This window comes from Pelodiscus sinensis, chromosome 3, assembly GCF_052426305.1.
Source record: "Pelodiscus sinensis isolate ZL-2025 chromosome 3, ASM5242630v1, whole genome shotgun sequence".
Classification (NCBI taxonomy): domain Eukaryota; kingdom Metazoa; phylum Chordata; order Testudines; family Trionychidae; genus Pelodiscus; species Pelodiscus sinensis.
The window spans coordinates 110,371,175-110,395,949 of NC_143054.1; the positions used below are offsets into that span (position 1 = coordinate 110,371,175).

Here is a 24,775-nt window from a genome sequence, read left to right on the forward strand (position 1 = left end):
CCGGCAGCAGAACATGGTAAATGCCCAAACCACTGGACTACAAAGGGCTGCATCAATTAAACCTTGCCTAATTGCTACTATATAACAATGGCACTGCTTCAAGATGCTACTAGGCCCAACCCATCTTAGCTTATCCTTTCCATCCCTGACTGGGATGCACACATGAGAGACTGCAGATCCCTATTTAAATCTCATCTCAGCATAAAGAAATTGAACCAGCAGCTACTCCCCCCCTCCCAACTGGGTGCCAACCTCTGCTTGTGATTACTGGCCAGGAACCACTTAGGCACCAAAATAATTTTTCATGAGGTACCTTTGAATGCCCTGCCAAACAACTGAGGCACAAGGTGAATGGAGGCTAAGCCCGACCATGTAGCCCTTTGACCTAGTGATTGGGGGGGGGGGGGGGAGGAGGAGGGAAGGGGAACACAGGAAAGCCATTGCAAAGGCAGGCTATGTTAGCGCTGTATAAAGTGTGTGGTGACTGGAATGTATTATTCAATGCCCGTCACATAACACACGCATCACGGTGACCCACAGCTTAGGCAGCGAAGTGGGGGAGCAGGTAGAGGTGGAGCAGGGGTGAGGGCTGGGCCCTTTGGCAAAGGAAAAAGCCAACACGTGTTCTCTCCAGACAATAAAAAGCACATTTTTGGCTAGCCTGCCTGCTGTCTCAGGAAGCCTCTACACACACCAAAACCATATTATCTGGTAACAGGCACAACGTGTAGCAAATAAACATGCGTTATTAAATCTTTATTGCACAGGTGCACAAGGATTCAGACTGGGAATGTCATGGCAGGGCATTCAACAGGTGCATTGTCAGTGGCATTGGCATAACCCCTCTAACTACCCAGCTGCACGGAAACCCTCCATGGCTTTGTCTGCATTGGGACATCATGCTGTAAGACTTCCAGATGCACCCTCTATGCACACAAAGAAGTAGGTATGTTCTTCAAGGCCTTTCACAGGTTGGATTCCCCCCCTAAAGGCCCAGTAAGCACCAAGCACGACCTTGACTAAAAATCGAGCGACTTTTGAGCTTCCTCACACAATAGTTAGAGCTCTAGCAGTGTGCAAAATAAACAGAAAAATAAATAAACCAACCCAACCACAACAACCATCAAAACATGGCCATGCTGGGCTTATATTTCCACAATCTTGGCTCAATAGCCTTCCTTTTCCCTCACCTCCACCCTGCATTAGGGTCACTAACCCTTGCACAAAGCCCAGCACATTTCAAGGAAAATTGGTGCAAGCATGTGGATTTTAGGGCAGATGGTTGGAAGTGTGGACCTTTAAACAGGAAGGCTAGAAGGGTAGTGGTGGGGAAAGGTGTCGCCGCACATTCATCCACACCATAGTAGGCTCTGAATTGTGTCAAGTGGCTTGTTCAGTGTGATGTTTCTAAGCTGAATGAGATCACTCTATGGGGCTGAACAACACCCAAACCAATATTTCTGAGACATGTGAATAGCTCCATTCACCTCAATGGGTGTTTACATCCCCAGACCCACTGGGTTGGGAAGCAAAGGGGGCAGTTGCCATGGGGCCTGGTGATTCAAAGGGGCCTGGGGTTTGCCCCTGCTATTGCACAGCAGGAGTAGCTGGAGCCCTGGGCCCTTTCCTCCCGAGCCTCTGCCCCTTCCAGGAGCAGAGACCTGGCTCCCCCCTCACCTTGCCCAGAGGCCTGCAGTAGCTGTCAGCCCCCCTGTTCATCCCCTCCTGTGTGCTTGACAGCCCATGATATGCATGTACTGTGTCTGTTCTCAGTTCTCCTCAAAGGGCATGACTTCAGCCTATGCAAACTCTCCAAAAAAGGACAAGCTCCCTCCCTCACAAAGCCAGCTCAAATGAGGATGAGTTAGAAGGGGCAGTTTAATTCAGTGGTTGGGCACAGCTCCCAGTCTCTCCCCAGGTCCTGGCACATGCAAAGAGGGCAGTGAAAGGGGCTGAGGCATGCCCCCATAGCACACCATTCTGAAGAAGGGCAAGAGACCCCCAGATCTGGACATCCACATGGGAGGGGAGAATGTGGGACTGACAGGTTCTTCCCCCCTAATTCTTTCCCAGTCTCCCTGCTACTCATTCCCACTCCTATACCTTTTCACCTGATCCCAAACTGTTTTCCCTTTTCTACCACCTATCCCCATATAGCCCTCCCCTCCCTTCCCTTAATTCCCTTCTCTTCCCTGCAGCCCAGACCTATCTGCCCCAGTATCCCTTCCCATCCAGGAAGCATTCACATCTACTTTTTTTCTCCAATTACTTGTTCACATTCCTCTCAAAATAATATTGCCACCCTGGATTCTCAAACTGTAGCACCCTCCAGCCACTCAATCCAAAACTCATTGGCTCTAAGGAGACCCTTAGCTGTGTTCAAGGAAGGATGAGGTCACAGTCATCCTTCTCAATGAGGTCTATGTTTCACCTGTCATTAGTACCTCTTAGTTTAACAGTTCTAGGCACTAGAAGGGAGAAGGGAGGGGAGGCCTATAACTCAGGAATACATTGGCCAAATGACCCCACATTTGGATCACTAATGCTACCCCACATCCTCACAAGGGACTCCAAATTTCAAAGCAATCCAAGTAAGTGTTAAATTTTAGAGCACTTGCAAGAGTTGAGCTTTAAAGCATATGAAATGGCAAGCATGGTTACTCTCTTGCCATTTTTCTGTGTTGGTATTAGGGATGTTAAATTTCAAGTGATTGACTAGTCAAATAACTGGGAGTCTCCAGCTGATCCCGGGCTCCATGCAGCAGTGCCCCTTTGAAACACCATATGCAGCCTGGGGACACTCCAGCTGACCCCAGGCTCCACTTGGTGCTGCCACTTTGAAGTACCCCCTCTTCTTCACCCACCCCACTGCCTCTTTCTGATAGAGGCAGCGGGGAGGGGGAGGGGAAGCAACTAGTGGACTTGACTATCTGATAGGCAACACAGATCTCTTCGTTTTCTGTGGCATTTTTTTTCCATCTTGCACATTCTCCAGAACCTACCTAGGAGCCCCTTCCTCAGACCTCTCAAAGGGAATCAACTATATGGTGACTAAAATTAGGCTGACTGACTCTCTTGCTGTAATAGCAATATCAATAATAATAATAAATAATAATAATAATAATAATACATCCTTATCCTAGTAACAGTACACTGGGTTGTGGCCAAATGTTGATCTGAGTCTCTCTCTCTTTCTCAAAAAAAACAAACAAACAAACAAAAAAAAAAAACCACCACCACAAATGGGAGGGTCTTGTAATCTGTTATAAAGAACCTCCACATTCATGGCATTTTGTTTGGATTCACATGGAGGGCATTTCCTTTGTTATAGCACAGGCAACCAAGCACTGAATAGCAGCCACCCAAAATCAATGTCCCCCCCCCCAACATAAAACTTCATCCAGCCTGCTCCAGCTGCTGTTTCCTTAAGAGACTGGCTTTTTCTCTCTTTGCTTTCCACTCCCAGCCCTATAAATGATGGATGATTCTTTCCAGAACAGCACTCTTCTGAAAATGAAGCTGGCTCATTCAAAACTGTTTAATTTTCTGGCTCCAAGGCAAGTGTAGTAAATATATTTGTGACTGACAACTTTTATTCTTAGCTGGGTCAGCCAGAGAGAGCCTATTGCCATGGAATGGTAACAGGTCAGGGATCTGAACTAGAACAAAATGTTTAATTTTACCACTACATTTCAGTGTGGCCTGCTTAAACATCTTTGTGTAACAAGCTCTTCCTATAAAAGCTGATGCACCTTCCACAGAGCCAGAGGATAGCTGCTGACACCCAAAGGCCAGAAGCAGCACAGGCTGAAGACAAGAAGACAGAAAGGCAAAACGAAATGAAAAAAGGAGTGTTAATTACACTGGCAATGGGTAATCTTTAAATATATAGAGCTGTATGGGATATTGCTACTGTGATATAACAGGCAGTGGGCTTTTTTCAACCATATATGATCATATTACCCTTTAAAATCTTTGTGCTGTGATTCTTTCTGACTAGCTTGATTTGAAGGAAGTGACTCTCTAATAGCTTGAGAAAGAAAGAAAGAAAGAAAGAAATTCAAACCCAGGCAGACCTCAGAAGCATGACAGTCTATGGATGGTGCTGTCGAAATTGTAAAACCACCTGCTGACTGAAACCCACTTATGTTCTTTTTGTAAGGTCCCTAGGCTGTCGTTATTTCCATTTTATCACAGCAACCTGTTGACACATCTAGAACAAATTGGAGGGAATGTCAACTATTGGGCTATGACAATTAACATGAAAAATATTATATTTAGAGCACTTCAGAGCTGGCAAAGCTTTCCCCTGCTGAAACGTCTCTCTGGGATCTGTGCTTTTGCTGTGTTTAGATATCACCACAAAGGGGCCGTCATTAAGAATGATTTGACTTTGCTCTGTCATGTAGATGAGATGATACTTCTATTTATCTTCTGCTTTTTTAAGTATGTGTATCTGTTTGAGCTCCAGCTTTAGCTATCCCATCATTTTAAATGCATTTGAAATTTATTAGTCCATGCAATACACCTGCTATATGGTTTCAGCTCTAGAGATTTGGTTACATAATATATATGGTACTCTGAGATTTCGCTCAGGGAAAAAAGCACTTTCATATTATCAAGATCTGCTCTCCATCATGTTTACAATCTTTTAAAGAATTACCTCTTAATGAATTGGTAACTAGTTAAAAGATTGTAAACAAAGAGTATGAATAAATAGTTTTCAGAATGGAGAGAGGAAAATAGTGGTGTCCCCCAGGGGCTTGTACTTGTATGGACCAGAACAATTTACCATATTCGTGACATGCATCTGACGAAGTGAGTCTTTGCCCACAAAAGCTTAGGCTCCAATACATCTGTTAATCTGGATCTGCAAAAGTGACGTGGAGTCCGGTAGCACCTTATAGACTAACACGGCTACACCTCTGATACATATTCATAAATGAACTGGAAATGGCAGTAACAGCGAGGTGGCAAAATTTGCAGATGATATTAAACTGCTCAAAATCATTTAGTCCAAAGCACACTTGAAGAGCTTCAAAAGGATCTCACAGAACTGTGACTGAGCAACGAACGGACAGATTAATTTTAATATCCATCAATGCAAAGTAATGCATATTGGAATACCCTGTGGAATGAGGAGTAACGGTAGTTCGAACTAGGAAGCCTAGTTCGAACTACCTAGTTCGTGCCCCGTGTAGCCGCGCTGCACAGGGTTCGAACCAGCGGGGTTTTAAAAATGGTGGCGCCCCGCTTATGCAAATGAAGCCCGGGAAATTCAAATCCCGGGCTTCATTTGCAAGTGCGGTATGCCTACATTACCCCGCTAGTTTGAACTAGCGGGGTAGTGTAGACATACCCTATGGCTGTTCTTATGTTCATGTTCCAAAAGTAAAAACACAGGGTCAAACCAGTTCTTCAAGACAAAAAACACACTGACTCTTCTGCCAGGTATCATCATATTCCAATGGACTTCTGTGACCATAACCTGGCTAAATTGCCATTCTTTGGGTGTGAGCAAGAGCTTTACATAGGGAGAGACAGTTCCAGGGTTCTGTGTAAAGAGATTGGCTGTTGCCTGAAACCCAGCTAGAAATAAATCCTCAAAGAGAGGAGAAGGGCATAAGAATGAGAAATAGAGGCCCCCCCAAATCACCTCTCTCCTCTCATCTCTACTTATGGCAGTAACAACATTTGAAAGATAAAGGAAGCATCATTAAACTGGGGGAAGGGTCCCAGTTAAAAGATCCAGCCACATTGCTGTAAGCTCATGGTGAAAAAACCTCTTTTGTTTTTATGTTCATTTACCGTATTAAGTTAGACACATCCTGACTCTTAAGCCTCCTTGCTTGTAATCACTTAAAATCTATGGTTAACTTGTTAATGGTTAATCTGTGGTTAAGAGGTTGTACCCTGGGGAAAGTCACTCATCACATCCCAGCTGAGCTGAGCTTCAGAAATCTCCTGGTCTTTTAGCCAATGACAGGTAATGGGATTCAAAACAGCATTGAGTATTGCCAGGAGATGATACGGCCCCAGGACTGGGAAAGTGGGACAGTGGTTTAAAGCTACCTTAGCATCGCACCCTGCCGAGTTGGCTCAAACGCTCCTTGGCTGCAACTCAGACATTGAACCTACATTTTGAATTGCTGTAACATCTGCCACAAGAAGTTGTACACTTTAATGGCTAATGCTCCTTCATTGTTGGGCAGAGGCTAAGTCTTATACCCACATCCCAAATCTGTGCTAAAAGAGGTGTCTGATTTTCATCATTAGTCTCACTCTTCAATCCTTTTCTCCTCATCTTCTGTTTGACCCTGTGAACTTCATCTTATCAACTATTTTTCCTTCCTTCCTCTCCCCCCCCCCCACTCCGGTCTGCCTCGAACTTGCTGCTTTTAGGAAGTTTAATCTTGTTCCCCTCGCATTGACATTCCAGACTAAGCAAGCCTAGATATTGTCAGTATGTCAGATCTGTAAGCATTGTAGTTGTCCTTGTCCAGACCGCATCAAGATTGCCTTTTGCATTTGGGGGACAGTACTCCCAATGCTGTATTGAAGCTATTCCCCTTTTTATTCTAAAATAATCCCCCAAATCGTATTTGGTGCCTCAAAATACAAAGGGAGTTTTGTCCAAATGAGGACTGCAGACTCTGCCAATTTGTAAAGTGCTGTGAAATACATTATTTGCACTGGCATTGATCAGCATATTTTCTGGTCCTAAGCCATTTTCCTTAATGTCCCCTGAAAATCCCAAACCCACCAGGGTTGCTGAAAAATATACATTATTTTGCTAATAGATTTTCCCCTTAAAAAGTTTAAATTTAATCTGCCATTGTGCTACTCAGTCTTGCACTGTGGTGAAATCCATCTGCTATTTCTCAGGGCCTTTTACTGGTTTGAAGCCAAACAGTTTTGTCTACTTCCTCTTGTACATAAAAATAATACATCAATTTAGAACCCTGGGATCTCCCACTATTCATTGCCCTCTTCTCTTCAGCACAGCCTTGTAATACAGTTCAGATCCCTATCTTTTAACTAGTTTTTAAATCCATGACTTTACTCTAATCTTAATTTACTCGGACTCCCTGCTTGTTTATTTTCCTTTATTGCTTCTCCGCAACTTCATGTAAAGCTGTTTTGGCAAACCAAGTAAATTGTATTAGTTTGGTCATTGCTGTCTACTCCTTTTTTATTCATTATATTCAACTAATTTTAATAATATGAAGAGAAGCAGAGCTCTCCCTTTAAAGGTATGTTACCACAAGGTAGATCTATATTTTGTAAGTGTTACAATAAAAACCAATTTTTAAATTACACCACCCATGCAGTTATCTCTGAGTTTGGGTCAGCAAATGTAGGGTACACATTAGTAGCTGGTGGGGGCAGTGATGGGACAGTCTCTTAGTCGCTAGCCTGTGTCAGCCATGGAAACTTATGAAGTGGGGGCTGGCTGGGGATGGGAAATGCCATATTACCTTAAAATCATGAAGTCTAGAGCCACTCACTGGAGGATTTGAATCTTCTTTGTAACAAATCTGTAGGTTCCAACCTCAGCTAGGCCATCTCTTGCTCTGTCTTCCACTCTCCTGTTCTCTGGCAGGTGAAAAACACCCAACAATTTGGACTTCAGAGTATCTCCATTCACTCTGATTCCTGCCCCACCTTCTAAGCACATTACTGACCTTCCAGCTCACAGCAAAGGGTGCTGTTTAAAGTTTTTATTTCACATCCATGGCTCTAGCTTTATCACCTAACTTATTGCCAGAATCCTCCTTAAAACATCAGCTAAATCCTGGGGGGTTAGTGCTGTGGAGTTGCTCAAGTTGTTGAGATATTTCAATATCCATTAACTCGTTGGACACCAGCTTGTTCTCATGGCACTAGCAGCTGGAAACAGGAGTGGATGGTCAGTCATCTAGAACTTGTCCAGGCATATTGGTGTGGGGATGGGGGAGAGAAAGACAAATCTATGCTTTCCCATTATTACATGGAACCATTCCAATACGATCAACCTGATATGTCCTGTACTCACCAACCAGTCCTGGGTTACTAACCAATAGTGGGAGAAGCAGGGTATGTAGGACTGGCAGGCGCAAGATGTGGGGTGTATGCTGAGAAAGAATGGGCAGAGTTTGGGTAGAAAACAGCAGCTTCCCGGTAGCTGGCTCTGTTGGGAAATGAAGCAGGGATCTCTGCGGGATGGAAGTGCCATGGTTCTTAGAGACATGAGGCTGAGCAGTCAGTTTTACTGCTGCCAGGATAAAGAGCATCCATGAGGGGTGAGCAGGAAGAGTCATTTAACTTGACAACACATCTAACCTCAACTATTCAGAAGTTACACCTTGGCTGCCTGAACCCAAGGTAATTAATTATTACCATAATTATTGTACAGTATTGGGGGTTTTGGGCTGCCTTTCGCTTTTCAACTCCCCTCTCATATCCTCCAGTCTGGCTGACAATTAAGCAAGCTCCACACTACAGCGTACATTAAGTTATATCGCTCAGGGCTGTGAATGAACCACCCCCTGAGCGATGTAAGTGCCACTGATGGAAGTGCCAGTGTGGTCAGGGGTCAGTTGGCGGGAGCACTTCTTTCACTGCTATAGCTAATGTGCCTCATGGGGGAAGAAATAATGAAGCTGACAGCAGAGTGCTCTCCCCTCGGCTTAGAGCATCTACAATAGCAGTGCTAGTTCTGTGGTGCAGCCTTGTATTGCCAACTCTCCCACAGCTATCAAGTTAGATGATTTTGGTTCCCTCGTAGGAGTTCTTCCTAGCTACCAGTGTGTGCAGAGCTCCCCTAAAATTGTAATTAATTAGCCCAGAAATATTTATGGCACTCCCCCAATCTGCCCATTCCTGCAGCTCAGCAATTAATTATGCCAAACCCACCCCTTCCTCACCCTACAGCTCTAGGGGCTCCTCTCTTCCCTTTCCCCTTTCTGAGAACTGGCATTACAGCAGAGGAGAGGAGCAGCAGACTCGCCCATTGTTCACAAGTGAGGAACATTGTTCTCGGCTCCTCCCTCCAGTCCTGTGAGAATAGTATCTGCTGAATCCTCTCTCTCCATAGAATCATAGAACTGGAAGAGACCTCAGAAGGTCATCAAGTCCAGCCCCCTGCTCTAGGCAGGACCAATCCCAACTAAATCAACCCGGCCAGGGCTTTGTCAAGCCGAGACTTAAACACCTCTAGGGATGGAGACTTCACTACTTTCCTAGGTAACTCATTCCAGTGCTTCACCACCCTCCTAGTGAAATAGTTTTTCCTAATATCCAACCTAGACCTCTCCAACCACAACTTGAGACCATTGCTCCTTGTTCTGCCATCTGTCACTACTGAGAACAGCCTCTCTCCATCCTCTTTGGAACCTCCCTTCAGGAAGTTGAAGGCTGCTATCAAATCACCCCTCACTCTTCGCTTCTGCAGACTAAACAGACCCAGGTCCCTCAGCCTCTCCTCATAGGTCATATGCTCCAGGCCCCTAATCATTTTGGTTGCCCTCCGCTGGACCCTCTCCAATGCGTCCACATCCTTTTTGTAGTGGGGGGTCCAGAACTGGACACAATACTCCAGATGCGGCCTCACCAAAGCCGAATAAAGGGCAACGATGACATCTCTGGCTCTGCTGGCAATGCTCCTCTTAATGCATCCTAATATGCCATTAGCCTTCTTGGCTACAAGGGCACACTGTTGACTCATATCCAGCTTCTCATCCACTGTAACCCCCAGGTCCTTTTCTGCAGAACTACTACTTAACTGGTTGGTCCCCAGCCTGTAACAATGCTTGGGATTCTTCCGTCCCAAGTGCAGGATTCGACACTTGTCCTTGTTGAACCTCATCAGATTTCTTGTGGCCCAATCCTCCAATTTGTCTAAGTCATTCTGTACCCTATCTCTGCCCTTACGCGTATCTACCTCTCCCCCGAGCTTAGTGTCATCCGCAAACTTGCTGAGGGTGCAATCCATCCCCTCATCCAGATCATTAATAAAGATATTGAACAAAACCGGTCCTAGAACCGAACCTTGGGGCACTCCGCTAGAAACCGACCGCCATCCTGACATTGAGCCATTGATCACTACCCGCTGGGCCCGGCCTTCTAGCCATCTTTCTATCCACCTTACCGTCCATTTATCCAATCCACAATCCCTTAACTTGCTGGCAAGAATATTGTGGGAGACCGTATCAAAAGCCTTGCTAAAGTCAAGGTATATAACATCCACTGACTTCCCATGTCCATCGAGCCAGTTACCTCATCATAGAAGCTAATCAGATTGGTCAGGCACGACTTGCCCTTTGTAAATCCATGCTGACTATTCCTAATCACTTTCCTCTCATCCAAGTGCCTCAATATGGATTCCTGAAGGATCCCTTCCATGATTTTTCCAGGAACCAAGGTAAGACTGACCGGCCTATAGTTCCCTGGATCATCCTTCTTCCCTTTTTTGAAGATGGGCACTACATTTGCCTTTTTCCAGTCATCCATGTTTTCTCCCGATCTCCACGACTTTTTAAAGATAATAGCCAAAGGCTCCACAATGACATTTGCCAACTCCCCCAGTACCCTCGGATGCACTAAGTCCGGACCCATAGATTTATGTACGTTTAGCTTTTCTAAATAGTTCCTAACCTGTTCTTTACCCACCACGGGCTGTCCATCTTCATCTCATTTTGCGTCACTTGGTGCAGAAGTCCAGGAGCCGACCTTGTCCGTGAATACAGAGGCAAAGAAAGCATTGAGTACTTCAGCTTTCCCCACATCATCTGTCACTAGGTTACCTCCTTCATCCATTAGGGGTCGCACACCCTCTCTGATCACCTTCTTCTTGTTAACATGCCTGTAGAAACCTTTCTTGTTATCCTTCACATCCTTAGCCAGTCGCAATTCCATTTGCGCTTTCGCCTTCCTGATAACCCCCCGGCATTCTCGAGCTATACCTTTAAACTCCTCCCTGGTCATTTGTCCAAGTTTCCACTCTTTGTAAGCTTCCTTTTTGTGCTTAAGTTCACCAAGGATTTCCCCTGTAAGCCAGTCCGGTCTCCTACCATGTTTGCCTCTCTTGCTACGCGTTGGGATGGTTTCTTTCTGTGCCTTCAATAAGGCTTCTTTAAAATACTGCCAGCTGTTCTGGACTCCTTTCCCCTTCATGTTAACATCCCAGGGGATTCTGCCCATCAGATCTCGGAGGGAGTCAAAATCTGCTTTTTTGAAGTCCAAGGTATGTATTTTACTACTCTTTTCTTCCTTTGGTCAGGATCCTGAAATCTACCATCTCATGATCACTGCTTCCCAGGTTGTCACCCACCTCCACTTCCCCTATTAGTTCCTCCCTGTTTGTGAGCAGAAGGTCAAGTTGCGCACGGCCCCTGGTCGGATCCTTCAGCACCTGTGTCAAGAAGTTATCCCCAACATTCTCCAAAAACTTCCTGGATTGCCTGTGTACTGCCGTATAGGTTTCCCAGCAGATGTCAGGGTGATTAAAGTCCCCCACGAGAACCAGGGCCTGCTATCTGGAAGCTTCGCTTAGTTGTCCAAAGAAAGCCTCATCTACCTCATCCACCTGATTCGGTGGTCTGTAGCAAATACCAACCACAACATCAATGCTGTTGTTTGCTCCTTTAAACTTAACCCATAGACTCTCAACAGGTTTTTCTCCCTCTTTATACTGGAGTTCAGAGCAATCGTAGTGCTCTCTTACATATTGTGCAACTCCTCCTCCTTTTCTCCCCTGCCTGTTGTTCCTGAACAGTCTATACCCTTCCATGACACTCTTACCAGGGCATGATAGGGATTAAGGATATAAATGGTTGCCTGGTTACCCGGTAGGCCTTAGGCTAACTGGATAGGTAACCATCTCCCTCTGAAAACTCTTCTCAGCCCTTATTGCACTGTTGTGCCTCCTGCAGGAGCCCAGTCCCTGGAATAAGAGGGGTGGAGTTGGGGAAGGCAAGCTGGAGCGGCTCCATCAGAAGCTGAAGATGTACTTGCTGCAATGGAGTTGGCAGCACAGTTTTATCCTCCTATTTCCTTGGTGGGCTAGAGCTAGTGGGCCCCCAAAGGGCTTTTACTTTGCAGAATGGGCAAGACATAGGGTAGCATCCTGTCATGGCTAGAATGGGGGGAGGAGAATGCAGCAGATCCCTGATTTCTCTCCCTCTGCTGCCTCCAAACCAAATATAGGAGAGTTCTCCTCCCCACAAGTCCCTCCCACTCCCTTAGCCATGTCCTAGGAAATGATGCACCCCATACATACACAGTGATGCCAACTAGCTGGCTTGTGGACACTATAAGCTCCATTCTCTTGCCTGCATTGATTCCAGAATATCAGAGAAATGAAGCCAAGTGCCAATACCCATATGCACCAAAGCAACTTCTCCCAGCTGTTGCATGCAGCTTTGTTGCTACAGCAACTTCCAGCCACGCTCCTAGCAAAAACACACAGCATTACAAGAAAAGCACAAGACGACAGCAGGACAGAGGGGCAGTAGAAACTCATGTGCAAAAGGGGGGAGGGTCTCTGTCAGGATTTTGAGTGCCAAAAGGGAGGCTGTTGAAAGCGTAGCAGCTGAGGAACAAGAAGCTCTTAGCTGAGTATGGGTGGGGGAGACAAAGGGAGCTGTGAGAGAAAGGAGCAGGAGGGCCCAGGGGAAAGAGATGAGAGAAGGCAAAGTAGAGTGGGTCTGACTATCGAGAGGAGACAGAGGAGTTTGATTATGTGGCAGTGGCCCCAGTAATGAGATTCAAGGAGGAAAGGGTTAAGAGAATGAAGACAATGTTACTGGCAGCAGTTGAGTAGATTGGAGAGGTGAGGTAGCAGCAGGTCAGAGTGGTTGAGAAGGCAGCAACAGAAGGGAGAAGAAACCAAGATGTAGCCCAGCAATTTGGCCACAGGGATGGAAAGGGAAATTTTATGTTAACCTCTTTGGTTAAGCATCCATGTGTGATGAGGACTGGAAGGAGTAGTCGTGGAATGGGCAGTGGTACCAAGAGCTCTAGCAGGGTGGGGGTACCAGTGCTGATGGGCCCAGATCAGGGCCACCAAGATATTGTTCGCTCTGTCCCTGAGCAGTTTGGGGGAGCACTTTGTGAATCAGTGGGAACACACAGAGCAGACCGGTGGGATCAGGAATGCACCCTCTAAAGACCCTGAACTGAGATTCCAGAAGAAGCAGAAGCATGGACACTCCCAGTTGACTCAGGTAGCAAAGAGGTCTAACTGGAAAAACCCGTACTTCTGGAAAACAGAGTGGATGACATCCGGCCAGATTGACCATTTGTGGGCAAAGAAATGCCAGCTGAGACAGTCCACAAGTGGTTCTGAACCCCTGGGGGTATGATGCCTCCAGGTAGTGCTATGCAAAACTCCCATAATTGGAGGGCTTCTAGAGAAAGGCAGGATGAACAGGCTCCACTTTGTTCTTTGATATACTACATGGTGGTTGTATTGTCCATCATAATCGCCACATGCTGCCCTTGAAGATGAGGCAGAAACACTAAATATGAGAGGTGCAGAGTTTCTGAACATTTATGTGAAGAGACAGCTCCTTTGCCATCCACATCACCTGAGTAGCAAGATCTCCAAGGTGAGTGCCTCTAGCCCACAGTGGAAGTGTCTGTGACAAGAGCCACAAAGTCCTACTTCAGGCTTCAAGCACTGCTTTGCAGACTGTGAAGTGTGAAATGGGACTCCGACCACTCTTGACAGTGGGTCCTGCCACTACCAGAGCACGTGGTTCACTTGGCAGGGGACTGTCACTGTTATGTCAATGGTGAATCACCCAGGCCACAATAGCAATGCAAACCAAGACAATAGGGCCTGAAGGTGAAGCTAGGCAAGTGAGACAATGTACGTACAAGCTGCCATGTGGCTCAGGAGCCTGACGCATGCCCTGGCCGTGGTCACAGGGAAATTGGCAAGAGATTGCAACAGCTGAGTCAATGTGGCAAAGAACTGCTCTGGCAGAAATGTCTGAGTCTTGGTGGCATCTGGAACTGCCCCAGTGACCTTGATCCTTTGTGTGGGTATGAGGGTCGACTTACTGGGGTTGAGCAGGAAGCCTAGCCTTGCAAATGCCGGCTGGGTAAGACCCACCAGAGTTTCCACCTGCTGGTAGGAATGGTTCTATAAGAACCAATTGTCCAGGTAAGGGTAGACCTGGACTCAGTGACACCAGAGGAAGGCTGCCATCACTGCCATATATTTGGTACACACTTGCAGTCCAAATGGTAGGGCTGTAAACTGGAAGTGAGTCTCCTCCAACAGAAAACAGATACCTTCTGTGAGAAGGCTTGATCATATCACAGGGTCCATCCTGCTAAACCACCTCCTTTACCTGCAGGTTGAGGCTAATGACCACCTTGTGCAGAAGACCCTGCAACTCTCTGTGGTCCCAGAGTGGTGGGCCTGTGGATGGAGGAACCCACAACTTCTTCATACATGGAGGACGAAGGAGGTGGCCAAAAGCTGGCTCAGATCATGAGCAGTTCCCAGTGGTGGAAAGCAGGCCACAGCATGGCCGACTTTTCCCAGGAGATCTCCTGGCACGGAGAAGGGAAAGCTCGTCCCTGGTAGGGGACTGAGTCATTTCAATGAGATCCCAAAGCAGCCTCAAAGCTGGATTCCATGAGAAGCTGTTTGAAAGAAAAGTCCCGCTTCTTTCTGGTACCTGGTTTGAAGATCATACAGATCTTGCATCTGTCTGCCTGATGAGATTCTGCCAGGCACTGGCGCCATACGCCACAAGGTGGGGGGGAGGGGCAGGGAGGAAGGGAGAGGAGATTTTAAGCAGGACCTGCAAGGTTTGAAGGGACATGGGGAGGAAGGGAAAATCCCTTCACTTCCCACTGCTCTAAAATTACTAGCTAACTGCTACCTACAGCTAATAAAAAACAAATGAACTGTAAACACTAGGGATATGTGGCCACAGTTCCAATGGTCATCGTTGGTGGTAAAAAAGAACTGAGAGGTGGTTGGGTCAGCAAGGTTGTAGCGTGCTCCACCAGAACCACTCCAGGGGGCTCCATAGCCAACCTGAGAGATAAGCTAAAACTTTCTGACAGCCCTGCACACAGCATGTGCACACATAATTAGAACAGATATGAGCAAACATTTGAAAAAGATCTAGAGGTGCAGGGCATGTTGGCGGACATGCTGGTTTTAAGGGGCTTCCATCAGGTACTGGTTGTACAGTCTGGTTCAATGGCTTTCAATACTCCTGCTATGCAAATTGTTCTGGCACCCCAGTCTTGCCACACAATTCTGGGGAGTTGTGGGTGACCCAAATTCCAATTGGTACTCCCAGACCTTTTTAATTGTAAAAAGCAGAACAGCTTCACAGGAAAGATCGAGAGACACAACAAGGGCTGGGGGCACTCACATGGTTTCAAGTCCTTGCTCCAACTCAGCCAGAGTGAGGATTTGAAAACCTTTGATGAGTAGTGAGTGCACTAATCACTGGGCTATTGCAAGGACATGCATGTCCTCCAAAAAGTCTGATCTGGTCATACTGGGTGTTTTTTTGCTCACAGCTTAATCCAAAGGCATGCTCTCAGGTAGCCAATGGAATGCCTCATTTGAGAATCTCACCAGGGCGTAGCTCTGCAGTAGGATTCCAAACTGCTCAGCATTGTGAGGACTTTGGCAGCTTTGCACATGCCCATCAGCAGGGAAGTTAGGCACTTTCAGAGTCCAGCATCAGGGTGCTGAGGATCTCAGTAGTGCCTAACTGTTGAATTTAGATACCTAAAGTAGACTTAGCCCTAAACTCAACAAACAATGAAGTGCAGTATCAAGGGGTCAAAATGAGGTTGGTGACACTTGTTTTATTCCTTTTTCTTTGTTCCCTTCCTGAGAGTTTCCCCTCCGTCCCTATCATAATCAGGATTCACCAGTCTCCATTTCCCCCTTCTTCTCTCCACATTGTTGATTTTCTCCATAGTCTACTCCCCCACCAAAGCCCAGTGGCTGGGCATTAAAAGCAACAGAAACCAAACAAGAGATACCCTAAAATAATGAACATTCACTGAAAGGCAAGAAGTGTCTGAAGATTCTGACACTTCTCCCCCTCCTGTGGGGTAGAGGAATGGGGAGTGCACTAGTGAAAGGCTTCACTGTCCCTTCTGGCTCAAAACACCACCGTCCCTTACTGTAGTGGAAGGCTCAGCTCCAGTAGAGGATTCGATGGACAGAGGCTCCACACAGGAGCCTTGCTCAAGCAGCTCCAGTATTTAGAGATACTGTAGAGTAAGCAGTAAGAAAACTGAATGAGGAGGGGTGCCAAAGATGAGACGATTGTAAACCTTGGACACAGGGAGAATAGTAAAGCTGCAGCTGGATGGGAAAGAATGATAGGATAAGTTCAGTTTTGAACGGTGAATTTTTGCTAATGGTTGGAGATGCAGGAGGCAGATTTGACAGTGAGGAGAAGGTAGAGTACCAGGTTTCAGAAGTGGCAAAGTAGAAATGATAGTGGAAATGATAGGAGTGATTCTAAATATTCATGCCACTTGTTGTAGAAGGTGCTCATCTATTTACATCTGACAGGCTAATTTATGGGATAATTTCTTACTTGTTGCCTCCTGTGTACTTTTTTCTCCCTCTAATATTGAATTCATATACATTAGAATGTACTTAGAATGCTTCTTAGGAAGTCACAGGTGAGGCTGTCAGCATATTCTGCCTAGCAGCACCCTCTATGGTGAGCTCCTTGAAGATAAAATGCTAATGTTGTTTATTGCTCTCAGGCTCTGTGCTTACTTTTAGGTAACATTTACTGGATTCCTTGAAGTCTCCAGAGCTTTACTGAGTAGCAGTAGAGACAGTGTGATGTCTCTCCCCAATACCGAGTTGCAATCTTGTGTTCTACAAACCCTTTTTTAAAAGTCTCTACTCTGAATGGCTGTAAAGAAACCTTCAAGAAAACAGGAACCCACTGTATCCAAGTCAGCGACATCTACCCAAGAATCTGGAAAGATTGCTCTGAGAGGCAAGAAGTGCCCCACATGTTAACTCAGATGCATACCAGTGATCATTTTAATAAAAGTCTGAAGATCACATGACTGGCCTCTACAGCTTGGTTCTAATCAATCTCACTGGAAACCAATGATCCCCAACAAGGCAATCCCAAGAAGTATGAACAATGCAAGTAGTTGTATTTTCTCTAGGCTCAGCAAAACCAGGGCTCTTATCCCTTTTCCTTACACACTCCAGCCCATTCTCTCTTTAAATGAAAACATTTGCTCATAAAATTAATGGGAAAATATACAGTATGTGTAATGTTTAGTTTTAAAAACAGAAAAACTTATTAAAACAAGAGATCACTTTAGGGCAATACTCTGCAATTTCTCAAACTTGAAAAGAATTTTGTTTTGGTTAAGTTATGACTCATAAGCTATGTGAAGTGCTTGCCACTGCTCAGAGAGAAAGAGTTTGCTGTAATGTTTCTAGGAAATTTATGAGTTTTCATTTTGTTCTGTTTTTCTGCTATTTATGCTTGTGTGTTGGGTATATTCCATGACAATACTTCAGCTATTGGTCAAGCATAAATATGAGTTTTAACATCAGCCTATATCAAGCTGCTATGGAGAAGATTGAAAAGTTAAAAACAGTCTTTGTCAGTGTTGACTGGTAATGATTATACTTGGAGTATGGAAGGCAGCATATATACATGTAAACCTATCTGTTTAGAAAACATGAAATGCAATAATCAGATTAAAAACTGGTGTTTCCATATGTCAATTCATAATAAGACTAGCTTTTTAAATTCATCACTGGTTCTATCACAGTATATTTTCCCATATCTTATACTAGTATTCTGCAATCATTTTGCAAGATCATCCCATTCTCACAGATACCTGCTATAATTTATTCTTACAGTATTTCTTTTTTATTTTACTTTTTTTCATTGAGAATTGCAGCATATACATGGTCTGATAATTGTTTTTACCATACATTTCTCATTCTAAACTTAAAGGTTTCTATAATTGTCCTTAAAAAGCACGTAGACAAAATATTGTATGGTATCTATAATAAATGCAAAGAAATCATTACAAACAAAACTTGGCTTAGCAAACTGTACATACATAAATAGTTTCTTTTTTATACTTGATATTCAATATTTTTCTCATAAAACCTTCCGTGATCTTATGTATTACATCCATTTTTTAAACCTTAAAAAAGTGCCTTTCAGATTTACAGTCTGTGCATTCAAAGAAAAGGTTAGAACACCATGCCCAAAACAAAAACCAAGAAAAATAGTACATTGCCATACAAGCTCTTTAAAAGTATATGTTACAAAGTGTCTTAAATGTCCTTAGCGCTGGTTGATTTGAATACTGTAATATACTGATAGTGTATTTAACAAAGATTGGCTAATACTTCATTCAGAACCAGACACAGGAAAAGGTTCTCTCGACAGTATGAAGTCCTCTGACTATGCATAGTACAGGGCAATGACCCAGACATAAAGTGGCCAAAAAATCCAGAATGTTGGACAAAGAAAATTCCCTCACTTATTTCATAACTTTCTTAGTGCCAGGGATGTGAGTTCTGAAAGGACATTACTCATGTAATGCATTACACATTTTGGTACTGATACATTATTAACCCGGTGCCAGTAGAATGATATGGGAACATTGGCTACAGTAGCTAGATAAAGCTGCCACATTGAGTGCATTAACATTTGAAACAGCCCATTTCCTGACATATTTCTCCAACTTTACTAGCATTTCCATTGGTTCATAAAGGAGGAGGCCCATTAGTATATCTTAACATGGGGTGGAAGGACCGGGCAAAATTATTTGATAGGGTACAGCTGTAGTCCTCCTCAGTCATTGGTACAAGGCAGGCAAGACCAATTAAGAGCAGCAGAAGAAGCTGAAGTGGTAGAGCAGCTCTGAGGACCCTAAGAAAGAAGGATGAATGCTGCTGAGCAGCCACCATCTCAGAATGGGAGGAATCTGAGCCACTTCTTGTGTACCTGAGAAAAGAAATCAATACAGGACATCAATATTCCTTACCAAAATGGACACTACTTTCTGGACTATAACAACTATTTCTGAAGCATTCATTTTAAAACATATTTTATAACAAATGCCAGAAGTTTTTTCTATTGAATATGCCATCATCCTGCCCCCCCATTATTGTTTAGCAGTGGGTCTGGAAAACAAAGAATTTGAGCAATTGTCTATGGGGAAACTCAAGTGCCATTGTTTTTTCTTAATTGTGAAAAAAAATTCCATATTTAAAAAAATGAATGGATTGCACTCTAGGGAAGAGAGAACATATTCTATCATGTCAGCTGCTGACTCGCTCGATATCTGTGCACAGTCTAGAAAGGAAACCCCAATGTTTTAAGTGTCAACTGCATTTCCTTTTAGGAAGTATTATGATGAGTCATGCAACCAGAGCAATAACATGCCAGTGTTGGATTAGAGGGATCTCATTCTCCACAGAGTACACATAGCTTCATTTTGCACTGAAGCAGGAGTTAAAATTCCTGAAATTCTTACCCTTTTTGTGTAACTTATATTCCTAAAATTCTTACCCTTTTTGTGTAACTTATATTCCTGCTGTCTTCCCATGTAAACCTATTACTAGGATGGAAGTCACAGCCTGCTCTCAGTATCTTATAGAAAAGAGGGCCTTGAGATCAACATTTTCTAATACATATATCTAAAGTTAAGCACCAAAATCCACAGCAATTTTTTAATCAATAGGAGATGTGGAAGCTTGATGGGAATTTTGGTTTTCATAGTAATGGATATATACCCTCTTAAGTACTTGTTGGATCACTATAATAACTAAAATTCTCTAATTATCAATATCTTACTTAAGGTGACCATTTGTTACTACTAGATAATTTACCTTCCCATGCTGAGGATTTAAAATGAAGACAGGGAGTTTTTCCTTATATTTAGTTGACAAATGGAGAGCTGAATATTCGGGTCCACTAAATGATTAACTTACTGGGATGATTAGATCAAAAGGTCAAGATCAAAACAAAAGTTTGCACATTGCTTAAATCCACAACATTGGAGCCAGAATGGAAAGCTGCTTATTCTTGCATCATGTAAGATCATATATTATATAGAATGCAATGAAAGGACATGGCACATTTAACAGCATCAGAGCATTCCATATTAAAGTTCAATTAGACCAGGCTTTTCACTGTCTAAGAATGCCAACACAGAGAGTTAATGGGCTGAGGTAGGAACAAAAGGAACACCGAGTGCTTAATTACCTTCCAAGCATTTCACTGCACAGTCCACCTACTTACGTGGCTCTTTTTGCATAAACACTGTTGCTTACAGCTCATCAACAACTGCCATAGTTTGTTGTGTCATTGGGGTTAATGATCATGACGTGAAAAGCTCAGTCTTTTTTCAATAGCTACTCAATGACCTTAATGCCACCTGAAAGTTTCCCTGGAGCACCCAAAATGGTCTCTAAGGGAATTTCCAAGAGACAGATCAAAGGAGTGGGCAGGTTCATTAACTTGTAATTTTCCTCTCTTCTCAAGACTAAGGTAGCAGAAATGCACCAGCGAATAGGTTTTTATATTTCTTGAAAGACATAAAAACATTCAAAGTAAAAGGTGGTAGTGGTAGGAAACATACAGAGGCTCTATGACGAGTCTAGTTAATTATCTTAAAATATAGCAATAGTAGAGCTGAGTTATAAACATTAATGGCTAATACTGTTTGGAAACCATCCAAGAAGTGAAGAATGAAACATTTGCCTCTGTAGGAAATGACTTTCAAAGGTCTGTTTTAAAAAGTTCAAGTGCTGTATTCCTTTAGTGACATAGCTGCTGATTATCACACATATTCATACCATAATGGACACATTAATAGTGCTGGAAAACTGGATACACAGCTCAAAGTATTTAATGGGATGGGAAGGGATGATTAAATGGTAACATCTGCTACCTAAGACTTGCTTCTATTGAAACAAATGGAAAACTCCCTATCAATTTCAGTGGGTGGGGATCAGGCTCAAATACTATACAGTTTATTACTTTTGGGAAAAGGGTTGCTCATTTATCTTGCCCATGCATTCCCTGGCTTCTCTCTCAGACTCTTAGCCATTTGTTGTGCTGACAGCTGCTCAGTTTGGACTGAAGTCAGACCACTTCACAACTGTTCATTGCTCCCTTAACAGAGATTCTAGTGACTAGACATTGTGGAAGGCACAGCTGCAAATCTGACCAACTGCAATGTTTCCTACGGTCAAACCAAGTAATCTATGCAAGAACGCTGATGTCTTGAACTTAGGCTACATATAGCAGGAATTTCTCACCTATGGAGTGTGCAAAGTCTGGCGGATTGGAGCTATTCTCTTGCCTCTTCTGAATAGATTAGCTGAAAGTTATCATGCAGGCTTACCAGGTGAGCAGGGAGAATTCTCATTTCAGGTCCTGTGTAACTTCACCTTACTGCTCAGTTTGCAAGTAAATCAGCTGTTTTCTGTTACTGCATGTTCCACATTGGCTACTCCATCTCCCTCCTTCCCCCCAAGTTATCTGGCTTACATGGTAAATATTAGTATATCCATTTTACAGGTGGTTAAACAGGGGGCTGGCACTTTATAGTATTGTAACTTTCTGGCACAGGCCCCCCCCCCCTCCGAACACAGAAAGTTACAGCACCGTAAAGCACCAGTATGAACCAGGCTACAGCACTGGGAGCAGCACTTTTAGCTACTCCTTTCATAAAGGTGGTTTACAAAGAGACTTGGGAGAGCTCTTGCCCAGAGCTTGTGCTATGGTTCCACTTTTAGTTTAAAGCACTGTCGTGACAGCACTTTATACTTTTAAGTGTAGACAAAGCCAGGAAGTTTATCTAACAAGCCCAAAAGCATAGTGAGAGGCAGAACTGGGGACAGAGCCATGGAGATCTGAGTCCAGGTCTCATTAGTACATCACACTTTCTGCTATTATGATTTTATGCAGTCAAAATCAGTAAGAATCCTGTGGTCTGGTTCGGTTCAAGAATTAAATTTATAAATTTGCTAATCAATCCAGGCTGGACATGAGGTAACGTTGTTTGGAGCTAGGGACTGGATCAGAAGGATCATAACACAAATAGAGCTCCCCCAAAAGACAAGGTAAACACATTGGTGCAATTTGCACCGTAATTTTTGAGTTTTTAACATTTTAATCATTCGAAAAAAATATGCAGGCATAGGTCCATTTTCTAAGAGCTGTTTTAGCTGACTAAGGGAAAACGGGCTTTTGGGATTTGCTTTTCCTAATTAGCACACAACAGCTTTATATTGCCTCACAAAATGTGAGATTCATTCCATAATGTAATTTGGAAATTTGGGAGGACATGTTGCTAAACAGTCATAGATTATGTGACAGGATATAGTAAATACGCTATGATAATGGAAAGGCAAAAATGTCATCAAGCTCATTTAAAAAATCCCTCTAATTTTTTAAGTAGGTAACTTTCCATTGCAAAATCCTACAGGATAAATATTTCTAATTTCTCTTTGGTCCTCCCTTATACTATAGTCTATTAGGATTTGCTGATCCAGTGCAAGATCAAACACAAAGTACTCTGATCAGAGGCATGTCAAAATATTAAAGAACACAGTGACAGCTTGTACTGTTTTATCAGTTAAAACCACATTACACATCAACCACAACCTGTCTGGCTTGCGCATTTGATTAAGTTTTCTATTCACTAGTAACTCATTTGTATTCCATGCTTGTCTGAATGACAAATTGAATATTGTGTTGAGCAGCTATGAGATGTGTTAATATACAGTGCTGAAAAGAGCGGATCTAAGAGGTGCTGCACAGATGCCACTGTCAGAATGTGGGCTCATCCTAAAGCTGCAAAGCGCTGCTAAGACGCACACTGGGCCAGTTGCTCCCCTCTACAACACAGAAGGCTTCTCAAAGGGGATGGCTTTTTATGTAGCAGAGAAAGGAGGAGCAGACACAGCATAGTCCTTTGTAGTATTGCTAGTGCAAGTATGCTTATCTGCCTGATTTAGACTTTGTTCCTCAGACAGATTCATAAAAAAGCCATAAGCTTAGATGTCAATGGTCATAGATTAAGTTTCCATTCCCCCTTTCCTATAAGTAACAGAATAATACCAAGCTTTATACTAACCGGAGGTAGAAAAATTCTCCCTGATTCTCCAATTGAGAGAAGAACAGAGAACTGGGGTCATTTTGTCTGAGTACATATCACTTATTCTGTATGCTATTTTACTTTTTTTCCCTTCAACAAAGCAATCTACTTTCTTGGAAGCACTGAAAGACTAAATGTTCTACCTACCACACATCACATGGATTTTGATAGTGTAGTGGCACAGCTATATTGCATATTACTTGGTAATAATTTGGATAATTGACTAGTTTTAAAAGTTAACAGATTTTGCCTCCCCCCATATTTCACGCTGTTGCTTTGTTCAGCAAAAGCATAGTTTGTCTTTACGGAATAAAGGTCATCAAGTACAAAGTGCATTCAAGGCTTTTTTTTGAATGCCTGACTTGCTCAATCACTGTTTAAATCTATTTTGTCTCAGCTTCAAACCTAAAATTTCTGTCATTTGAACAAGAACTATTTTAATGAAATAGCTTAGTTTTACTACACAGATGACAAAAAAAGTGTAAATTTGATTACAGTTCCACATATACTTTCACCTTCCCCCTCAAACGACAGGTGTATAAATTCTTGTTGCAACTTACTAGATGTTGGAATAGGATTCTTACAAATCTTGAATATACTAATCCTGTTTTTGTTTATTCTATAGGACATCGTGAACTGATCAGTAAAAGAGAGAAGGGACACACATCACACCAACAACAGAGAATGCAGAAGCATTGTTAGTTGCAGAAATGACAGATTGCGGGAGACAAGGTGGAAAGCAAAAAGCTGCAGCTGCAAGTCTGCTCTCTAGTGGTCATCCAGAAATGGGGTAGTGCTGCTCCTAGAGTGATTTGTGGATGCAAGCACTTGTCAAGTGTCACATAATATGAATGTATTATATCTGCAAAGAAGTTCCATAATTGCAGAGAGAAGAGATGCTACCATTTTTTAGGATGAAAATTCTCAAATTCTGACTTTTCATTTTAAGTGATGAGAACTGAAAACCCACAAACTGAATAAAATATTAACAAAATTAAAAAAGAGAGGGGATGTTAGTGTATTTTCTCCAGATTTGTGGGTTTTACAAATTCTAAAATATTGTATTGGTCTAATACCTTCCTTAACTTAATATCTAGAAATAAAGAGGATGATAAAAAGTATTTGCCATGAACCTGGTGGTGTTTCTGTTCATCAGGTCTTAATGTAATAAGCAATATTATGAATGCAAATGAACACTCATGTGATCAAATACATTTTAAATTTAAATGATGCTAATGGGATGCAAAAGATGTGTATTCAAGAATTACCAAGCATTTCTCTTTACAGATATTTTGGCAACTGAATCCTGCTGACAAAGGAACTCTGTACTTGAAACAGTTAATTCCTGTCCCTTTGAACATCATGGGTAATTTCCATCATCCTCTTATAATTCTAGAACAGAGTGCGGAAACCAGGAGAATAAGGTACCTGCTATGTGGACTGCTGACAGAGGGTCCAGGCTGTGAGACAATACATTTGCCCCGTGGCTGTTTGCAATGAACAGGGGGTAAAGAAAGAAGAATGTTCAGTCCAGGCAAATAAAGACAAGCTACTGATGAAACAAAATTAAAAGTGCAGCAAAGGAAACAAAATCAAATGAAGTGACTAATATCCATGAACCAAGGAA

General features: G+C 43.3%; 1 protein-coding gene across 13 annotated transcripts in view; it reads right to left on the reverse strand.

Moving 5' to 3' along the window:
* Positions 1-17,868: 17,868 nt before the first annotated feature.
* Positions 17,869-24,775, reverse strand: part of SYNE1 (spectrin repeat containing nuclear envelope protein 1) — a 479,589-nt gene continuing 472,682 nt past the window's right edge. For 11 of the 13 annotated variants that reach the window (XM_075924462.2, XM_075924463.2, XM_075924461.2 and 8 more), the window contains 2 exons: positions 24,573-24,635; positions 17,869-18,979 (listed from right to left, as the gene is read on the reverse strand). In XM_075924462.2, the coding sequence (XP_075780577.2) occupies positions 18,743-18,979; positions 24,573-24,635 (300 nt within the window). In that variant the 3' untranslated portion in view covers positions 17,869-18,742. Of the gene's footprint in view, positions 18,984-24,572; positions 24,636-24,775 lie in introns of all 13 variants that reach the window. The other 2 variants (XM_075924465.2, XM_075924464.2) reach the window with 1 other exon arrangement.